The following is a 22,318-nucleotide window of genomic DNA, read 5'->3' on the forward strand; positions in this document are numbered from 1 at the left end:
GTTCAGGTTTACCTTTCTGGTTGATGTTCCACTCAACATGAGGGATTAAAAAATATTTTTAAAACTGCAGCACATTTTTTGGATACTCTGATGATGGGAGGCATAGTCATGTTTGTGTTTTGGGTTTTTTTCACTTATTTTATAACCTGACAGATAACATTATAATCTCTTGCTCTTTCTCTGAAGTGTGATTACTGTTTCTAAAAAATGAACTTTTTTGGCATTTTAAACTGTTAGTGTATTCCAAGGTATGGCTGGGTAGTGCTGTTTTTAACACATCAGTACAAACAGAACAGGTAGAGCAGACCAAACCTAAGTGCTATTTAGTTCCTATTATCAATAGTGCGGTTGTATGCTGTATTACTTAGAATACCTGCTGAAAGTTAGTGCACATTTTCACTGTGTAGTTGTGGCTATAAATTATAGCAGAAGTTGTGGCTTGGGCTGAGGGCAAATTGGGAACACACTTAATTTGTTAACTCATATCTCAGTGTTCAAAATATGAAGGAAATATGTTTTTATTATATAAATAGTTCAATAAAAAAACAAGCAGCAAATGTAGCCTGCTTCCTCTGTGGACCCCTGGATATTTGTTTTCAAATCATAGTCCTATTTTTAAAAAAGTAATTCTCCAAAAGTATCTCAGCAGATATGTGATTAAACTCTGGAAATCTCAGCTGGAAATAGAAGCTATCAGGTAGCTTGGAAAACAGCTTGGTTTTTTTAATAGATTGGAAATCAAAATCCTAGAAGGCTCAGAAATACATCGTTTAAATTTGTTTTCACCTGAAGTTGTTTTTTTGGCTATCATTACCTGTCACCCTGCAATTGACTGCAGTGTTAATAGTTCTAAGGATTTATATCAATCCTTCTGTTTTGAATGACTGTTTTTAAAAAGCCGGAAAAATTGATTCATTCCTAAGCTGAATTATTGCATCAATATTGGGCATCTCCAATGAAAACCATCCTGGAGCTACCCTGCGGTTTCATTCAGGCAGTGAAAGGGGAGCAGCTCACTTGATTTGCCAGGATGTGTCACTCACCCCCAGAAGCCTTCCCACCCTTGGCTGTGCCACAGAAATGATAGAGGAATTTTGCTTTTCAGGAAAATTTACAAAAATCTTCTATGGCTTATTCTTACAGTGACCCAGAATGGTTAACAGCAGTGAAAGCTGGATGGGTTGGTAGGTAAACGTTTGCTGTCACAGCTCGGTGGCTGGTGTCCACTGCAGGTGAACTGCAGAAGAGTAGAGGCTCCCAGGAGTTTCAAAATTAGACTTAGGATTTCAGTAGTAGCCTTTGTTCCTATCAGTGGGAGAAGGTCAAATAAAAAAAGGGTAAGAGCAGGCTGAGTAGGAAATACCCTCTATGACAGAATTGTGATGAATATATGGTAAGAATACCTTAACCTGTACCAGTAGGAACCAGTAAAATCCATGGTATGATGGAGCAGGAGAGAAGTGAATGCGTGTCAGAGTAAATCAGATCTCAGCCTGAAGTTCAAAATGTATCACGTTTCCTCATGTGCCTCTGGTAGGCTTGAAATACAGTGCAGATTGGTTTTGTAACGGATAAAAACCGGCGTGAGCCGGGGGACTGCTGCTGAGCTCAGCAGTACTTGGCTTTCGAATCATAAATCTAAACTAGGCATTTGCCAGTTTCCAGCTTATTCCCAAATGTCCGATTTAATCATAGCCCTATTTAGGGATTCATCCCAGGGAATTGCTTTTTTTTAAAGAATGTTTAACACTTTCTATCGACCGCGGAATAGCTTAAGCTGTAATCTTTTGGGAGTATCTTTATATTAAATTCATCATCTAGCTTTGGCCACATTAAAGTGCATACCCTTTGATTTCTCTCACCACTAATTACCAGATGGAATTTTGTATTTGCAGGTATATAAGCAGTTGAGGGCTGGGAAATGAAGCAAAAAAATGGTCCTGATTTCACCATTAAACCCAGATCCTTTTAAACTGTGTGTTCAGGAAGGGTAATACCCTAGTGAATATTTCATTCATTGATATTCTGTGTAGTGTCCTTCATGTAACACCTATTTGGTAGTCTTGCCCTTTAAAGGGCAGCAGGGTCGAAAAGGCACATTTAAGATGAAGGCTTAATTAGGATGAAAAGGTAATTAGTAAGGCCTGTTCAGCACACAGGACAACATTAATGTGCAATATCCTTTCCAAGAGAGAGCAACTTGTCTGCCACACAGCATTCAGGGGGAGCCACCCAGGACTGATGGCATTGCCTTTTGGTCCAGGGCTGGGGTGATGTTTACATTCATGGACCCTCTGCTCAAGTGTGCAGCAAATTTCAATTACTTTGGATGTTTTAATCATCCATGGCTACGTTTCTCCAAGACTAAACCCTGACATGTGAAAGACGAAGTCTAGCAGTTTCCTTAATGTTCAGGGGGATTGTTAATTGAGATATTTAAAGCAATGCCTCTGGGGTCTCTCAGGACAGAACATCTAATTCAACAGTTTGGGATTGTAGGATGTTGCACAAAGGCCTCCGGACTCAGCTGCCACACAGTGTTAGTCTGATTTATTAGATGAAGTATTCTCTGTTTCTCACTCCAAAGCTCAGGCTTTTCCCCTTAGCTACATCCCTGAACTTCTCCAGGGGTGAACATGATCTGTCATTTACTTCGGCCACTATGGTGGAAGGTGACTCATAGTACTGAGAGATTAACGACTGAGCTAAACACAAGAAAAAAGAGACCCATGAAATCCCATAACGAGAAGAAGAAAGACTTTAAGGGAGCAATGCCAAGGTGTGAGGTATGCAAGCAGTTCTGCTCATGTGTTGTTCCTTGGGTGTCCTCTTTGAGCATATGCTCCCGTGGCTGTGGTGTGTGGGGGCTGAGCGTCCTCTGCGTGGGCAGTTCAGCACTGGCAGGATCTTCCCATCCCTCCTTCCTCCCCAGTGCTTCCAAGTCAAATACCAAGCAGAGCCAAAGGTGCTGTGATGAGTACCAACACTCAGCCTGTCCACCTGGGCTGGTGCTCCTCAGAGCGATGTGTGTTTCAGTGTAAAAATTGTTAAGGGAAAATATTACATTACCTTGAAAAATTACCTTTGTTCCACAGCCCTCTCCTTATATCTTAGTATTGCTAGATCACTTTTGGACTGTTAGGCAACATCTGAAAATAGGAATAACGTGACAAGGAAAGCTCCCACTCTTCAGCTTTGTTGTGTAAAACATTTGAACACTCCTCAGGGAACAGGATAACTTTGGCAGCATCATGCACTGGATAAATACAAAAAGTTTGTAAGGCAAGATGCTACTTTAAGATTGATTTCCCTTCCACTTTTATGTCATTATCACACAGATCCTCTGCCATTACTAGAGCAAATTAGTAATTCTCCCTCCTTCCCCCTCATTTTCTAAAAAAAAAATAAATCTAACCCCCCTACCATTTTGTATTTAATCAAAATTGATTTGGGGGGATTTAAGTTAAAAAATAGCTTCTGAGAGGGCCTTCATCTTCAACCATTTCAAACATTTGGCAATTCAGCTCCATTTTTAAATATCAAGTCATCAGTCTTGCAAATAAAAACCTAGCCAAATGTCCAAAAATTGGAGTTTTTTGCTTTTTGCTGGTTTTTGGAGAAAAATCTTGGGCTTGGAGTCCTCCTTCCTCAAAATAATGATAAAGAACATTTGGGGAAGTTGCATTCCCAAATCTGACAGATTTCACTTTGGGTCAATCATTAATCCCTACTTACAGTCAACCCAGAAAGTACCTTTCTAGACAAATACGTGATTTGCAATTTTTTTCAATTTGATTCTAAAAATAAACCATCTTTCCCTAATTGATTTTAGCTGAGTTATGTTCATTTTCAGTCTGGTATTGGCTTTGGTTTTATGCAAAAGAGAATTTGAAATGAAATGCAAAAGGTGCCACTTAATATGGAACTAAAGCAAAAAAGTAATTTGCATGAACCCCTAAAAATGAAACCTCTCAGCAGCTCACTGTTATCAGTTCTGAGCACTGCTGTCTCATACACAGGAACAGCACATTTTGACAAGGATGATTTGCTTTCTTATTCATTGGGATCTTGTGATGGAATTACTATTTTTACATAAGCATCGTTTAATTATCCTACAAAGGACTATAGTGAACTTAAGAGACAGCTAATGTGAAAAGGAGTTTGTAAAAGTATGTAAAATCTCATTTAGAAATCAAGAAATGTGAGGTAAAGCTTGGAATCCATCAGTACCCATTCCCCTGCTGTATCAAGAAAAGTTAACTGTAATCTTTCTTTTGTTTCATGCTTAATGCAATCTTCTGAAATGGCTTTCTGTTAGCTTATTGGTGATCATGCCAGAATTCTTGGTGTGAATAAAAGGATGTACAGAAATTTGGTGACAGCTGTGTGTTGCCCAGTTGCCACAAAGTTGTAGTGTGTGTTCACCATGACAAATGAAACATAAGAAAGTCAATATGAAGCAGAGTAACTCTATGTGCAATAAATAAAATAGTAAAACCCTGTCCCTAAATTTCTGGTGGGTACTGGAAGTACTACCAAGCTGGCAAAAAAGGTGCTGCTCTCTTAGAGCATCATTTGCTGCTAACATGTAAGACTAGAAGATGCAGGATGCATGCCCGAAGGTGATCTTCAGTGCCCGGACAATCAACAGTCTTGACACTGGAAACTCCTTAGCTATTTTTGCTGCATGGGTCATATGGTTAGTCACTGCTATTGCTAGAAAACAGACTTGACAGGAAGAAAACATGTATCTAGCACACCAATCTTCATTAAAATCAGTTTTCTGTGTGGGGTTTTAGTAGTAGGTATTAATCTGGGAGAGTGCTTTGTGATTTTGCCAGATGGACTGAGTTTGCCCTCTCAGGAAAATCCCAGTAGGTATTATCCAAAAGATGGGTCACTGGTGTTATGGTCTGCACATTGGTCTGGAACCAGAAGCATTTGGACCTTACCCGTAGTGTAAGAATGGTCCCTTTTTCCTGCTACTTCTGAAGTAGTTTCTTTAAGATCACTTGGTCGCTTTTCTGCCATCTGCTACTATTGCTATTTCCATTGTTCCAACTTATTTTGTCTAAACATCCATCTGACAATCAAGTTTATTGATGATTACAATATTTGACAAGGATAAAACCCACAGGATTCCATATGGATACAACGAATTTATTACAATCGCAAGCAATATACATGCATCTCATCAATCTCCCTTAATATCTTTCTAGCGGAACCCTATCGCAAGGATAAATGTGTGTATTATTGCTTTTAATATGGTTAAAATATTATTGAAGAAATATTATTATTGGTATTCAACTATTCAGGACTTGGTGAGGACAGAACCCCACTAATTCAGGGTGCAAATATATGACTCAGGTGATCTTCTTTCACTCGTATCCCCTTTGTCCCTGTTTTCCCAATAGGAAATAACATGCTAAACTTTCTGCTTTTACATGCATAAATATTTCATTGACAATCTTACCACATAATCACTAACACCACTAACAAAGCTAATATTTTTTTCAATCTTCTTCGTCACATTTTCTACTCTTGTAACTTTATTTTCTGGTTGAGTAATCACCCCTGTCTTCGTTTCCAATTTTTTGAGCTTTTTAAGTCTATTAAACCATCAGCTGTACTTAACTGAAGAGTAATTGTATTACCTGTGATGTCTTCATATTTTTATTGTAATTTTTTTAAGAGATGCGGTGCATGTGTAATGCACATACCAAGAACTTCCAGGTAGCTTACTTTATCTACAGTCTATTTTTAATGCTGGCTGATTTCACAGTCCTCTGTAAGTTTAATGGAGAAAACAATTTAAAACATACTATTGATTGCTTTTGATTAGCATATGAGTAAGGGTCATTGATTTGGATGCAGATCTTTGACATAATGGTTCCAAAAGGGTTTTCATGTCATGCCCTGCCTCACCCTAAGACATCAGGTTAGTGAATCATTAACCCAGCAGCCTCTATTACTCTTCCTGAACTACTAAGGTCGCTAGGGTCTGCGTGAGAGCTGTTTTACTCAGCAAATCCATAGGCTAAGTGTCTTGGTGATGTTTGTTGAAGACAAAGCACAGACAGTGTTTATCCCCTTTAGTAAAAATAATTTTTTTGAGGCTTAGGGTTTTTCCCTTCACTTTTGTAGTGGCAATTTGACTTTGTTACCAGTGTGAGACTTGCAGAATTAAATTATAAAATATAGTTGATCGTGTAGGTAATTGAATACTTTTTTGCCCTGACATATATATTCAAACTACTACTACTACTTATTATTATTATTATTTTTATTGTTGTTATTGTTATTATTATTCAGAATTGTTGAATGTGCCCTTTGGATTAGTCCTTATCTGCCCAATTTCTGTGCTTCAAAAAATACATTTACTTCCCTATTGACCTCAGCAAAAAAAGAGACCATGATAGAAGAAAAATAATCTTACAAAAATGATCTAATTACATAAATAGTGCAGCTGATTGACTGAACCCCATGTATTTCTGGGGGGCAAATAGCAGTCCCTCTAGGTTGTTCTCTAGAGCAGCATCTGGAGGACTCTGCAGAACACCTGCATGGGACAGTGATTCCTTCTCCATCCTGCCAGAAATGTCTTTACTCCACTTTTTCTCAGCTGCGTGAACGATGACTGCATTTGGCCCCATGTAACAGTCTGAAGGCACTTATAATTTATATTTTTGTCATGCTTTAATTCAGTTCTGGTGGCAGCTGTTATATTGATGGTACTGCTTTTATGTCATTTATCCTCTGCTTGGATACAGACCACTTGATAGAAATACACACATACAAACATGTTTTGTTAAATAGGCCTTAGCTTTGGCTGAGAGGAACTAGTGCTAATCATTTTCTCTTAATTTCCATTTTTTTCGTCAGTTTTGCAATTAGCTAAAGCTATCTCATGACTGATAATGCTTTAATAGCCATTTCATCAGGTAGCATTGGGCTTACCCTCAGCAGAATGGGACAGAGATGAGCAATTTCCTTCAGAATTGCTATGAAAATTCACTTACATGTCTCTAGAGAAATAACAAAGTGAAAAGTAAGCCCCTTCTGAATTCAGCATAGAAAAGTATTTGATCTTTTAAATCCCTCACTATCTTGTTAGCTGAACTCATGGAAAAAAAAAAAAAAAAACTCATGGAAGAAACTGTGGTGCCAAATGTTTTGGGCACATTGAGTCACCTCCTTCACTTTAGTCACCTGCATGGTTGATTTCCTCCAGTCGCCCAAATTTCTCCTGTCCCAGTGCCTTCCAGGAAGCACCAGGTTTGCTGTGCGGGATTGGCACATCCATACAGTCATCTTGATAGTGGTACCAACAGGGTACCGACATGGAGAAGAGGCTGGCCGGTTCTGCTGGCCACAAGATGGATAAATGATCTTGCATTAGGCAAGTGTGGAGCACCTTTGGGCTAGCATGAGGTTCCAAAGGATTTCATTGCCAGGAAGCTGGCTAATAAAATTGTGTTAGAAGCCTCTCTGAACTGAGCTTTAATAATGCATAAAAACAATTTTTAAAAAATCAGTAATTTAAAGCACTAATGTCCATAAGAAATGAAGATTATGAAATGAAGCTTGATTGTTGCTATATTCAGATCCAGTCCCCTCTAAGCAATGAGAACAGAGCAATGAGTGTGTCTGAACCCCCAGCTTATTTTGTCCTAATTTCTTTCCTTTAAATTTGGGAAAAACTTGAGAATTTGAAGTAATTCAATGCCAAAATTGGTGTAATTCACCATTCTGCACTCCTGCTTGCCTCACTTCCCATTCTCCCCCTGATAAAACAATATTAAGGTTTTTAACTCTCCACCCAAATTGTTGTTTGCTATTGCCTGACATAAAACCTACTAGTTTCACCTTCCTGGCAGAGAAATCCTTTGTGCAGATGCATAGGTTATAAATTACACCTAATGTGAAAGAATAAGACAGGTAAGTAACATCATCTAGCACACTTCGCATAGCATGTGGAAATGTTAGGTGGTGTTTATTGATTTTGCTGAGTTATACAAGGGGCTGCCTAGATAATGCCTAGATTGAAACCGGGGTTTAAAGTTTATGCCGTATTTGAAAGACATTTTAATGGCCTTGGGGCGAAATGATTTGTGTTGTTTTGGCTAGCCCAAGGTTACAATGAAATACTGTCTTTATTACTTCCTCGGCAACTGTTAGGAATTAAAATGTGAGCGTTACAGATTTACTATATGGAGAAAAACAGAGAAGATAAAGAGGGGACTCAGGATTCAGAGCCAGGGCAGGTGGCTGAGCCACTGCCTCACTGTCCAACACGGGCCATTACAGAATTGGTTGCTGCAAATAATAAATGCTGGATTACAGACCGACTTTCATCTTAATCCTGCTCATGTCATTGTATGGGGATAACAGTTTTGTGTGATTAAAATTGTCCATTTTTGAATTAACTACAACAACAAAGCATCTGCGGTTCCCGGGGGGAACAGAGAAGTCCCCAGCTCAGCAAAACACTCCTGGGTCTCTCTTCCAGTGGGGGAGGGAGGAGGTTTCCATGAAAGCAGAAGATAAAAATAGAAAAGCCCATCAGGAATTGGAGAAAAAAGCTTTTGCCAAACCAGTTATTATTTAGCCACATGTAAAGTGAGAGGCAGGCATTCAGTTTTATAGGGTTTCAGAAAAGACAGACACCTTAGCTCAGACTTGTCTTGAGAAAAAAATATTTCCTAGGCTTTCTTGGAGCAGGGGATTTCGCTAAAGCAGGCAGGGAAAGGACTTTCAAATCTTTATATGCAGATGCCTCCTTTTACACAGCAGTTCTTGGGATCAATGTGTGCTTTCTACTGCTTTTCTAGAATGGACTGGCTCTAGGGATCTAAATAAAACTTCATTTACCTTTCTGCAGTATTTTCATACCTTTATGAGCACCTTATGGTGCTCATTTTCTTGATTATTGACCTTAACAGCTGACCCAGGCTGCTAAACAGAGTTAAACAAAACATGTCTTTCTTCTTATGGATACATATTACTGTGCTGCTGAACTGCTTTAAGGTTAAGATGGTATAATTTAAATTTTGCCCAGCTTCATTGAAAGATCAATTTCTCTCTTAGAGGATCTCCCCATAATCTGACATTAAGCATTTAATGGTAATAATGTTAAAGAGCGTGATATGGGTATGCAAGTAGAAAAAGCTTACTGAGCACAGGGTTTACTGCTTGGTCAGACATTCAAGAACCACTGTAAGAGTATTTCTGGGCAGCTAAGGATATTATTGTTTCAGTAGCTGTAATTACGGGGTGTTCATTACATCCAGGTCTTAACAAGTTCACTCACTTTGCCTTCAGCAAGGTACTCTGTACAATGTTAGCGCACTTAAGAATGTGGTTAAATTTAGAAGCGTCATTTAATTATTTATTTGGCAACAAACCCATTACCCAAGCACATAACCTGCTGGCTGTATCTCAGAAAGAGATGCTATAAATAGCTGAGCATCTTTACATCAGAATAAATTGGAAACTGGCATAAGGGAAATACATCTTTCTGCCTGGCTTGTTTTTCTCTCCTTAATGTTCTCCACACAAAAAACCAATATGAATTGTGATCTGATCTCGTTCATTAGAAAAGAACAAATTTGTGCGAGCGCAAGAAGCACATCACATCTCTGAATATGAATAGACTAAGAGGAAGTTGATCCAGATAAATATTTCCTCAGAGTTTAGTTCTCATCTAAAGAAAATTGGGAAATTTACTTCTCATCTAAAGGAAATTATTCGTAAAAAGTAAGTTCGTAGCTGTTGGGAATCCTGGAAGGAGGTGGATGGGAAGAGAGCACAGGAGATCACAGCTTCAGTGCTCCCCCCAGGCTCCTTGTAGGGCCACATTCTGGGCAAGGACGGCTTGCTCAGGGCCCCGTCCACTTGGGGTTTGACCTCCAATTCAGTTTTAGGACTTCATTTCTGAAGTCCTTTTGATTAAATTTTGTTGAATGTATTTACTAATGGTTCTTCTAATCTTTTAGTTTTACAGTGGAGGCTTTTACCTTGCTTGTCAACCCTTTTTAGAGGTAACTACATAGCATTTCCAAAGTGGAGCACCAAGCTAAAGCTGCCAGTGGAACAAAATCTAGCCGCTCTCTGAAACCTACAGAAAAAAAATAGTTGAGACTTTGCATTTCAAAATTCATAATTCTCCCTAATGCTAGAGTTGATCTGATTTTTAGCAAAGACAAACACTGTTGGCATTTTTGATTTCTAGTGTTTTATTTCAGATTGTTTATCAGAACACATTCAAGGGTGCAGATAGTCAAAATCCTCTTCTCACGAGGAAAAAAACCAAACAACCAGCAATAGAAATACTTAATTCATTCCATGAAAAGGTAGACTACAGTTACAAAATGGAATACAGTTCTTACAGATTTTCATTTGAACATTTTTTACACTTCAAATATTTGTTTGTACTCTGCACTTGTTCTATAAACAGACTTTAAAAAATAGTCTAAAGATCTAAAATGTGTCATAATTAAAAATCACACTTGTAACTAAATTCAAAGTTGTGGCTTCAAAGAAAAATTAAAATGCTCTTGTGACCTTCTCGTGAGGAAGTTTTCAGAGGCAGAATGGAATGAACAGTGAGATGCACATTTTTATACCAGTGCTTCTGGTATATCTAGCACAAAATATTCCATCTTTTAACGTAGTTAAAATCATCCATTTCTTGAACAGAAGCCAATATAAACATACACCTAAAAAAATTGGGATCCACAGAGCATTCATTATACCAAACTGTATGGTTCATTAATTTGGAAAAAAACTATTAGCAAGCCAGCCAAATTTGACCACTAGTAATTTATACTATCTAGTTTGGCTTAATTCAGGCGATACCAGCAAATCATAATCCTTAGCAAACACTAATCTTTATTCATCACATTAACAAAATGAATAAAAGCAATCTTCTAGCATTAGAGAAAGGGGATTCTTTTCAGCTCCCTTTTGTTTATCAGGCTGCAGTCAGGACACAATTCAAACCCTTCTACAAATTTATTGTGTGAATTTTTCTTGTACAGTTCAACAATAGACTCATTCTCTTTAAAGCCAGCATTAGATATCTGGATATTTGCTGATCCACGGAAGCACTTGCAGGAACTATGAAGAGGCTGTCAAGAGGCAGAGGACGTCACAATCTATATGGAGCAAAATACTGCTTCCCTTGCAGATGGCACCCAGTTTTATCTCAGCAAAACACCAGCTTTGAATCAATGTTGTTAAGAAATCTTAGAGACCAACAGCCATATGACTTGGGTTTCTGTAAATCTGACACAGTTGGAGGCAAAGCCGTAGTGAGAATTAGTTTTTGCCTGCTGTTGTCAGCCTGGATACGAATAACTGAATACCTGGATACTAATACCTGATAAGAAGTGCCCTCATAACATCTCTCCTGAAATACTGCTCCTAGTATTTCTACCTACATGATATTTTAAAAAATAAGGTGCATAAAATATTCACTAGTACTTTAGATGGCTTTGAAGGAAACAAAATCAGCTCAACAAGACTTACCAAAAAAAAAAAAGGCAAAAAAAGTCATGACCGTCTCAGTCAGACATGTTGCAAGTGGTCAGTGGTGGTCAGGTCCTGGCTACAGGTTATCAGTCCTCTGAAACAAGCAGCAAAGCAATTAAGATACATACTTTTGTTTTCTATTCTTTCCTGTTTAGCTTAGGTCAAATTCATAAAGCAGTGGCCAGGAGCTGTTCAGCATTCCTGTGCTCTGCCAGTCAAAACCATCCCCTGCTAGCATTGCTGTGTGGATTCAACCTGGAGCAAATTTTATTTTATTGAAATTTGGCTTGGCGCACAAGCCAAATAAATTAATGTTTCAGAATATTCAGTATATGAAAATAGCTGGGGTTTATAACTGAAACTGCTCATAGTTTTTGATAACATACACAATTGTTGTCTGGGCTTCAAATGTATAATTTAAAATTAAATCCATTAAGGTTGTCTCTACTTAGCTTTTTTCAAAAAGTTTTAGAAGTCTGTGAACTTCAGCGAGAAGCCTGTCAAAAGGAGTGAAAAAACTCCAAGAGGAAAAAGACTTTGTTCCTGAAGTCCAAGGACAGGCTTGACTGCACTTATGTAGAGAAAAAAAATAGGCTATTCTTGGTTGGGAGGTGGTTTGTCGTTGTCCCCGTACCCTCGCCAATAGATATATAGAAAATATAATCCTAACAGTCAGGTTTAGCAGGCAATAACCTCACCAAGGCATCAGGTTTGCTGCGACATTGTCAGATTAAGAAAAAAATGGCATTTTTCTCTAATGCAGTAACTTGCTAATCGTAGACTTCTTTATGGTAATCATTGTGCATGTTTTATTACTCATTTTCATGGCTAATTCAAAACCTGGGCATTTTTTATTTAAAACAAGCCTATTCTAATCTCATTCAAAAGGCTTTATATTGTCTTGTACCACTTTTTCTTTGGAGGATGGGAGGGTATGAAAATTTACAATGTGACATCTTACCCCTGCTATTCTGCTCAGAGCTGACAAACTATTTATTACCGTCTCTGGAAGCAGTGTGAAGGACACCTCCCTTCCCCGGCTGAATTTCCCCTCCGTTCCTGCTATGTTACTACTTGAATTTTGATCATCTCTTTGTTTGCAAAGTCAGACTATAGCTTTAGTGGCTCAAGGTAGAGGCAAGCATCCAAACTGCAGATTTCTATTTTAAAAAATCCTAGTTTAGGATCGCTGAAATAAGAGTAATATGGAGTAATAGTATTAACTAATAGTAATATTGAAAATAATATTGACAATGATATTGAAAGCCAGTGGCTTTCAATACCGTGTCAGTAAACCCTGACCTGGAGTGCAGGTGTATGTTCACTTTCCTCCCTGTTCTTCCGAATAAACTCTTAATATAAGATAGGATGAATGTTGATTTTGTTAAAAAGATGAGCACCAGATCCATGTGCTTCTTGTATATTTAAAAGAGATGGTTCAGATGGCAAAGAATAACTCCTGAACCTTGCTGATGATTTTTTTTTGAATGGATGAATTTAATTTTGGGTTTTTTTCAATTGTCAGTTAGAGATTTACAGAATTAAATACTGAAATAATAAATAATCTTGCTATCTTATGATTTTGAGTCAAGAACATAAAAACGCATTTGTCGTCACAACCAGGAACTGCTATGTGCATTAACCTTGAAGACTGTCCCAAACTAATTTTAGTTTGGGAAATACAACTGGTCCTGCTTATTGCAAGAATAATGAAACCCAGCACTTGTCTTTCCTCTTCTCATTCTGTCTCCATTACTTTTTTCAGCAACACTGGTGAAATACCACTTCTACCTTGCAAAAACCTTTTTTTGGTGGCTCCATTTCTTTTAAGCAAAACTTTGATCTTCATTACATAGTTTGAGGGTGTGCAGATTTAACAGACAGCATTTTTCATATTGATTGTACTGACAGGGAACACTAATTTCCTATCATCTTTACTGTATAGGCAGCAAATATCACCTTCTCCAATGTTTTAGCAGCATATTTGGACTTGGCTTTGTTTAAGAGCGCTGTACCAAAAGTTGATTGTAACACTAACCGGAATGGCATGTGTTATAAAGTCTATATTGCTGGTTATTTTTTACTGTTTATGTCCCTTTAATTTCTGTCTAACAGCAAACTCAGTATGTTGCTGTTTTGCCTCCCAGCCTCTGGCCAGCCAAAGTGGTTAAACTGGCTGAAGTTCACTGATTTTTGAACTGAATTCCCCTGAAATAAAACGAATGAGTGTGATTAAGGGTTGGAACTCCTAAATGCCACAGAAGTAGGAAGCAGATGTCAGTCAGTAAAGTAGACCATCTCAGCAGATGGACACATTTGAAATGGAAAGGCTTTTCCTGACATCATTTGGTTCTAATATGATAGAAATAAAATGCCTTGTCAGTAAAATATAACCAGACAGTTGCTCTGTAGTCATTTTGGGTACATGGTTGGTAATTCAAAGTCCTGCTGCCTTTGCAATATTAATTATTCTGTGGCTCATTACAGCAAGAAGATGTGTCAGACCAGCTGATGGTACCACACGCAGCTGGAGGGGCTCACAAGTATCTCTTCCTCTATTTACAATTTAACATCAGCAAAAGATATAAGAAAGCAACTTTGTGGGTCATTTCCAGAAAGCTAGTTGATGTATCAGGAAAAATTATAGAGATGGGATTTCATCCCACATTTTGGGGTGTTTTTCCCCCGCAGTGATATGTGATGTGTATCTCAGGGTAGAAAAGCAGCTCTATAGAGCTGTGAGCTGCAAATGGGAATGGCCTCAGGGGAGCTGGGGCTTCGAGCAGTGTACTTAATGACATATGTTCCCATTAAAATGTGTAAGCTGTTCTCTTGTACAAGTGGTTAACACCTTTTTAATCAGGCCATTTATTTCATTACAAAAATAATTACCCCGAGTTGGAAAGTGAGAGTGTTTTATGTGAGAAAGCAAGTGCAGTTTCCATACCTGGATGTATATATATACATAAATATATATATCTGCATTCATACATGAACAGAAATATGTATATACACAATTTTCAGTGTGACAGAATATATATAAAGCACACATAAACATAACATACTACTCGTAGCACATATAATACATACTCCTGCTGAGAGAAAAGCTGTGGTACTCACTCAGTAGTACCCTGATGCCATCAGAGGTGCTGTTTAGTTGAGAGCTGCTGCCCTTAAATATGGAAGGTAGCCAACGTCTGCTGCTTTGAATTGCCTGCTTATAAAGTAGAAATTTTGATCTTTAGAGCACAGGTTAGGATTTGTCTGTTTCATTAGGTGTTGAATTTTCTGAGATGGATGAGTTATCTGGTGTTTGAGGAAAAACAGTATTTTTAGTGTATTTAATTACCACTCGGGTTGTTTATCATGTTTTCTAGGTTGAATTTTTCCAGGTCAGTTTTTGTTATTTTGACTGTCCCTTTTATTAATTGTTAAGCTCATCTTTTGTGACAACACCCAGAAGGCACCCTTTTATAAATCAAAAGTAAATATATTACCCTACCTTGCAGGGGTGCCATAAGGCTTAATTAGTTCATTTTTGTAAAGTGTTCTGAGATTCCCAGATCAGCATCAAATGTTTATTATTAATTATAGGCTCTGGTGAGTATATGGGATGATTTCTTAATTTAATTCTCTTCAGGCATCCTTAAAATAACTAATTTTGTAACGTCTTTATTCTTTTGAATTCCTAAAGCACATTTGTTCTTGGCTCAAGTAATTCTGTATACATTTTCCTATCACTTACCGTATTTTTAGTTCTGGAATTAATTTTTTTTCTGTACAGTAAGATGAAGAACAGTCTTTTACTGTTTTCTCTATGAATTCTGCTACGTGGAGTATTTTCCTGTAAGAAGGTTTTGTTTAACCATTATATGGTGGGTTTTTTCCTGCAGTGGGGGGTGTTAAGTAATTTACTTGGCTTCCCTTGGGAAATTTGCAGAGATTACACGGCACTGCTGTGATTTATCATTTCTACTTTATTTCTGACTCATAAAGCATGCATTATTTTGTGTTTACCTTCAGCAACAGATCACAGGAAATTTCATCATCAATCAAAGTGCTTTAAAATCGGGAGAAGTGATGATGTGACAAAGGCATAGTCAGCAACCGTGGTTATTGGAGGATCATTTATTGCTTCATTGTGTCGTAACACTTCTCATTTTATTGCTTTTCCCAGGATCGGGTTCATGTCGCTTTAGTTACTCAGATCCCAGCATCACCGTGTCCTACAGTAAGAACAGTTCTGCAGATTGGACTCAGCTGGAGAAAATTAGGTTTGTTACAGCTTTTTAATCATTTTCATGGTTTCTGGCTGAGCAGGTGGTGTTTAAACCTGGCTCTTTTAAAACTTGTTTTAATTGTTAACTTTTCAGTTCTTACTTGCTTATACGCATTAAAAGATGAAGGTGAAATTATGGTCACTAAAGCTAATTGCAGAACTGCCACTGGGGTTGGTAAATCACAATTTCATCCATCGATTATGTGGAAGGTAAGGAAGAGAATGACTTTAGAGTTAAAATGCAATCCCAATAACCAGCACTTTCAGGTGCTTGAAAAAAACTGAATTTTGATGATTTTGCATTTTAGCGCTCCTTTTAATGTCAGCAAGACCCATAATTTATAGCATTGTGAGTTTCTACTTTGGTAGGATAAAACATGCAATAAAAATAGTTTATAGTTTGATATGAACATTTGGCTCCCAACTCTCTTATAATAACAAGATTATGATGAATTATGCCTTGTTTTTTAAACAAACTGCTTTACATGAAAATGCAAAGGATTATGAATGGGAATTTAAGAATTTTTTCGTATGGTATGCACATCTTTAAAGAGAGAATCGGTGTTGGAGATGGATTTTTCTGAGACAGCAGAACCAACATATTATTTAGATGCGGTACTGAGGGATATGGTGTAGGGGAGGACTTTGTAGAGTAGGGTAGATGGTTGGACTCGATGATCCCAAGGGTCTCTTCCAACCTCAATGATTCTATGATTCTATGATTAAATATTATTGGGAAAGGTATTTTGTGCATTGGTATACATACATAGCTCTAGAAGTACAACTGGGGAAGAAAAGATGCTGTTTATATGTAGTGCCCTCATAGTGTCTCAGTTTGCCGTCCTGCATTACCCTAGTGCCTGTGCCACACACACAATTTGCTTGAGCCTGTTTTCAGTCTATTGAGACAATTTGCAAAGCAAAAGGCTGCTTAATTTCTGATGAGTAAGCAAAACTCTAACTGCAAGGCTGGGGCTTTCAGTATCTCGTCCTCCCACTCCTTGTGGGAGTGGGATTACCATTTCATTGACAAAGGCAAAAATTATGAGCAATGTTAGTAGAACAAATGGCACTAATTCTTATCTCAGAAAAATATAAAGCAAGAGTAACTTCACTGCAGCCACTGGAGTTGCCTCAGAGTAACTACACAATACTATTTTTGTTCTTGCATTGATGGAAAATTATATGCCTTGTCCATATCATGGGTCCAGTCACCCTCATAGCTCTGCAAACCAGGAAACTCAAGAGATTTGGTGGTGCAAACATAACCCTTTGAAACACAAATTTTTTGAAGCTCCTGTATATACAGTTTGATCTGGGTTGCTTCAACTTTGCTGGAGACAACAGTAGAAAATAGGTCAATAGAGCAAAGTGGAGGGGATGAATTATGAAAGGATGCTCATTTCTCCTGTGGTCCGTATGAATTACAGTGTTTATTTGAATGTGGTTCAGTGGCTTTCACTGTGCTACGTGCAGCTCCAGGGAGCGGTGGGAGAGTGGGGAGAGGTGGGACAGGAGGGCAGCTGTGAAGGGAAGGTGTTGTGTCGGTGTGTCAGTGTGTGTTCTATCAGTGGGATTTCAGCTTCGGAATCCGTGGGTGCTGTGTGTGGGTTCAGGGAGAAGCGAGGACAACCTCTCAGAGCAGCGTTGCAGTGGAGGGTGACAGACAAAACGTTTAGCAAGTGCAGGGTGATTTGTGGGGGCAGATTCTGGGTGTGAATACGGGACAAATACAGTTGCTTTTCAACATTTCACAACGCTCTAATATTTTGCTTTACAAACAGAAGTTCCTCCATTTTCTGTGATATAAGCTATTGGTGCCTTTTTTCCCCTAAAAGCTCTGGATTGTCACCGACAAACTGTTCACCCTCTGAAGTATATTGCTGTTGAGGCAGAGGCAAGCTTGAGTAGCTGACATCTTGCAAACCCCAATTTTGTAACTCCTTACAGCCTGAGGTTTGAATGGAGCTAATTCCCTCGCTGGGTGATTAGTAAAGCAAAAATAATTCTCAGCATCCCTTCCTTGCACACAAACCTCAGTCCTTTTATTGCCACTAGCAATGTAAAGACATTCACCCAGAGCTGGGGTTCAACCTCAGTCTTTTCACAGCTCTGGGAAGCAGAGCTCAAGGCCCTGATCATTGCCTAATATTAATACTCCAGATCTGCCTCTCCTCCCCACATTTTCCATTTTCAGCAGCAAGAGAGAGGGCAAATGGGTACATGCTTCTGTATTGTTCTTGGAGCAGAACATGGAAAGAAAGGCACCCTGACCCTCCCAATCCACAGAATTAACCTGATGGCAGGGTCGTGAGATTTGAAAGACACATTTGACAGAGAAAATTCCCAGCTTTTCCTTCCAGCCATTCTGCTCCATCTAGATCTATGACGAACTGAGGCACCAGAAGTCAGGAGTTTCTTTTGGTTTAAACTCATGCAAAAAATCGCATTTTTGGAGACTTGTTTTTGTAAAGTATTTCCTTAGCATTTCCTTTTGGCCATACGTGCAAAATACCTAAAAATGCCCTGTCACCTAGGAGCTGTGACCAGCATCGAGTACGAATGTTGCCCTGCTCTTTCTTCCTGCTCTCCAAACATCCACATTGATCTGTAATTTATTGCCTTGGCTTGCACTTTCTTTGAAGTAAGGCTGTCTGCTTGGGCTGTACGTGCACTGCCTGGCACAGGAGGACTCTGCCTCAGGGCAGGTATTTTCTGATCTCCACAGAAGATTTATCAGCATACAATGAACATTAGCACAGCTGTGTCACACCTAGTAAATGTGTTTAATGAGGGAAAAGTGTTCCTGGCTATGGCTTAAAGTTTGTCTAATTCCATATCATTGTTTTTCAGTGCCCCTTCCAATGTCAGCACAATCATCCACATCTTGTACCTTCCTGAAGATGCTAAAGGGGAGAACATCCATTTTCAGTGGAAACAGGATTATGTTCTTGCTGGTGATGTGTATGAAGCCTGTTGGGCGTTGGACAACATCCTGATCATAAATGCTGCTCACAGAAAAGTTGTGTTAGAAGATAATCTTGATCCTGTGGATACTGGCAACTGGCTTTTCTTTCCTGGGGCCACAGTTAAGGTTAGTCTGATTTTCTATGGCTTAATGTTATGTACGTAGAAGACAGTAACATCTAACCAAACTCTGAACACACAGGGGTGTTTAGACCACTCCATCTGCTTCTGGAATCAGGCTTTTTTACTTTGTTTTTACCTTTTTTCTGTCCCATCGGGGCTTTCTAGAACAATGCAACTTCTCTGCCCTGACCAAAACCAAATGACAGTTTATACTGTCATGTCAAAGATCATGTAACAGAAAATGAGAAACAGCTTCCTTTTAACAAAACAGTGCAATGTTTTTGAAACAAATTCAAGTCTCTCTGTTGGACATTTTGCAATCTACCTGTTTGTTTGTCTGCGTGTTGTTCGGCTACCACAACTCATTTCATCATAACCCACCACAAAAAACTATGGTTTCCCACTTTTTCTGACTCTAAATATGACATGACATCATTCAGATAGTGGCTGCTTTTAAAAGTCTCTTTTTCATTAAGATCCTGTTTTGAGATTCAGCAAATCATACAACCTCGTGAAAAACTCTAAGGAGCCCTACAAGATCTGTGTGCACGAAGTTCTTTGAAATGCAGAGGTGTTCAACATCTGTAAATCAGTTGAATTCTTGCTTTCTATGTTTCCAAGCAGCCAGAAGTCGAACAGCAGTTGACTTTCTGTTTCCATCCTATTTTTCATTCACAAAAAAGGCAGTTTTGATATCAGGGTTCGTTTATGGTGCTGGTAATGGTTTTGGCAATTGCACAGGAAACAGATGTCGAATACTGAGGGCAGTAAGAGGTTGATTATGGCCTCATCCTTTTCCCACAGAACCTGATAAGGATAGTTTCAGATTAATCGTTGTAGAAAAAAATAATCCCACTAATCCACTCACTGTACCTGCATATTGACTTTTTTTTTACTTAGTAAGATCATTTAAACTACAATGACAAAGGTTTTGGTGATATTTTAGAATCAAATAATGTCCTGAATATTTAATGAAGTAATTTTCTGTGATCAGTTTACATTTATTTTTTGTGTTGTCAGTTTTATCTCTGGATTTTAAAATCCAGCTCACACATGTGAAAGTGTGAAAGCAAAGGAAGGATTAATGTGCCACAGGTGCAGTTACATTGTCTCAGGTGGCCAAGCTTGGACACTGCTTGCTTCTTCTGAAAGATGCACAAACAGCATCTAAGCTTTAGCAAATAAACCTCTTTTATTTTTGTTATTGATTTTTTTGTTATTGGGTCTTTTTGTTTTGTTCAGTTAAACTCAGCGTATTTGTGTCAATACACGACTATAGTTTCATGAAAGACAAGGGACCTAAATTCAGAGATCCCCTAGTGCTTCTAGACAGAAATCACTTACAAGCTTAGATCTTATATGAGATGCCAGTGAGGATCCACCAACCTGCCCTTCCTCCAAGGTCATCTTCTGTGCATCTGTCTGTTCCCAGCTGACATCAGGCTCTACACCAGGTTAAAGAAATGTATAAGGCTGTGGTGTAGCCACACTGGATTATGGCAATATGTGATGCAGGATTTCTATTCTTCATGGGATCCTGTAGTTCTTTCAAACATTTTTAGTGTATCTGGATTGTCACCAGAGTACTTCCATACTCATATTTCATTTTTAAGGTTTTTGCTCCAGTTTTCCTCAAATTTTCAGGAACAATCTTGCCAAATATGATTTGAACAGATTTTGCAATGTGAATTTCATGTCATGTCAAAAGTAAAACTGTAAATTGGGTCAAGATTTACATCAGATTCAGCATAGACCCTGTCCTAGCATTATAACACCAAGGACAATTTGTTTGACAAAGTTTTTGTGCTTTTGAGGATTGGAACATTATATAAAACTTTCCAAGAAACTTCTAATATTTTCTTTAAAACCTTTACATAGCTCTAATTTCAGTTCATCACAAACATACTATTTTGTGTAAATAGAAAGATGACAATACTTGCATATTGTGCATTACACCACAATTTAAATGTTCCCACACCAGTCACCTCTGTTTCAAGCAGTATTTCACAGCCATCATGTACCTTGGCCACTATAATGGCAGAATGGCAGCAGCAATGGGTGGTACCACCTTCACAGGGTTCCCAATATCGTTAACGCCCTCAGGCTGCAGGAGTTCACAGAACCTGGGGGAAGCTGGTAGGAGGTTTCTCTATCATAGCCAAAGGCATTGGCCTGCCGAATAACGTTGGAGAAACCCTGACAGTGCCACGGGGAGAGCTTGCATCAAAGCTAATTCTGGGTCTATTTTTCCTACAAGTCCTTTTGCTTCCCAGACATCTAAAGCTTGCTAAATAGTCCTGATATTTGTTCAGAAAGTATGGATAGAAGTTTTAAAGTTTTACTTACATTTTTAGTAAGGGATCAGCAAATTTCCTTGCTAAACTGTCTTCCCTTTTAGAACTCTCACCCTTGTGATTTTTAAAGAAGTTTCCATACCCATGGTCTATCACTATGTTCAAACTCCATTTCAAGCTGATGAGACCTTTTCTCTGCCATCCAAGCCTGTTTGTGTTGTACAAGTTTCAATTCACAACCTCCTATCCCTTGTCAATAACTATTTTAGATAAACTGGCCTTCAGAATCTTTCTTGAAGTTTTTAACTTCTTCACTGGCTTCCTTCAGTGCTTTTCCTTATGAGTTTCCTTGGCAATGCCAACAGTCACATTTCTGGATGTTATTTGTTGTCTAAGTCAGTTTTGATTTGTATATACAGAACGGTGGGTCAATTCTTTTCCTAAATTGGGCCATAAATATAAGTAATTTCATTGGACTGAGGGAATGAAATATTAAGAAAAACATAAAGAAACAAGGATCTTTCTAAATTTCCTCAATTTACTGGCATTGTTTTCTGTGTTCATCCTTTCTTGCTCTCCACCTTTCACCATCCAGAATGACTGATTTTGCATATTTCTCAGGTGGAAGGGCAGTGCCAAACTGAGATAGTTCTTCCAGCTGGCTGTCAGAACTGAAAGAGGAGTAAAAAAGAGCACTTATTTCTGGTAGAAAAAGGAGTAGAAACAGTCTTTATCTAAGTGTTCACTTCTTGACTGCCCCAGTAGGCATTGCTCAAATGGTGGGACCTTCTCCTTGGAGGCTCTGTGGCACATCCAGGGTAGTGAATGAAGTAAACAAGGGTACAAACATGAGCCCGTGATTTTGCACACCGTAGTTGTCACAACACCCCCTTGCTTGGCTTGGGCTTGTGCAATCTCCCAGGCATTGTTTTCAAGGTGTGTACCCTCATGCATGGGCCAGGGATTGTTTCCAGTAGGCAGCAGGGATGACACCACTCTTCTGGGAGGAAAGTGGTAGCCCAGGTGGGTGCAAAGTCTGCTGTCTCATTTGCTGTCAAGGCCAGAGAATGGTTACTGGCCTCATTATGGTCCTTGCGTGTTAGAACTGCCCACCCCACCATCT

The 22,318-nt window shown here is 38.6% G+C and overlaps 1 protein-coding gene across 1 annotated transcript in view; it reads left to right on the top strand.

Annotated features, from left to right (window-relative positions):
- RELN (reelin) overlaps positions 1-22,318 on the top strand; it is a 295,055-nt gene that overhangs the window by 139,609 nt on the left and 133,128 nt on the right. Inside the window, exons 9-10 of the mRNA XM_014963370.1 lie at positions 15,710-15,806; positions 18,665-18,905. Coding sequence (XP_014818856.1) covers positions 15,710-15,806; positions 18,665-18,905 — 338 coding nt within the window. The remainder of the gene's footprint in view (positions 1-15,709; positions 15,807-18,664; positions 18,906-22,318) is intronic.

The sequence above is a fragment of the Calidris pugnax genome, unplaced genomic scaffold (assembly GCF_001431845.1).
Source record: "Calidris pugnax isolate Ruff unplaced genomic scaffold, ASM143184v1 scaffold44, whole genome shotgun sequence".
Lineage (NCBI taxonomy): Eukaryota > Metazoa > Chordata > Aves > Charadriiformes > Scolopacidae > Calidris > Calidris pugnax.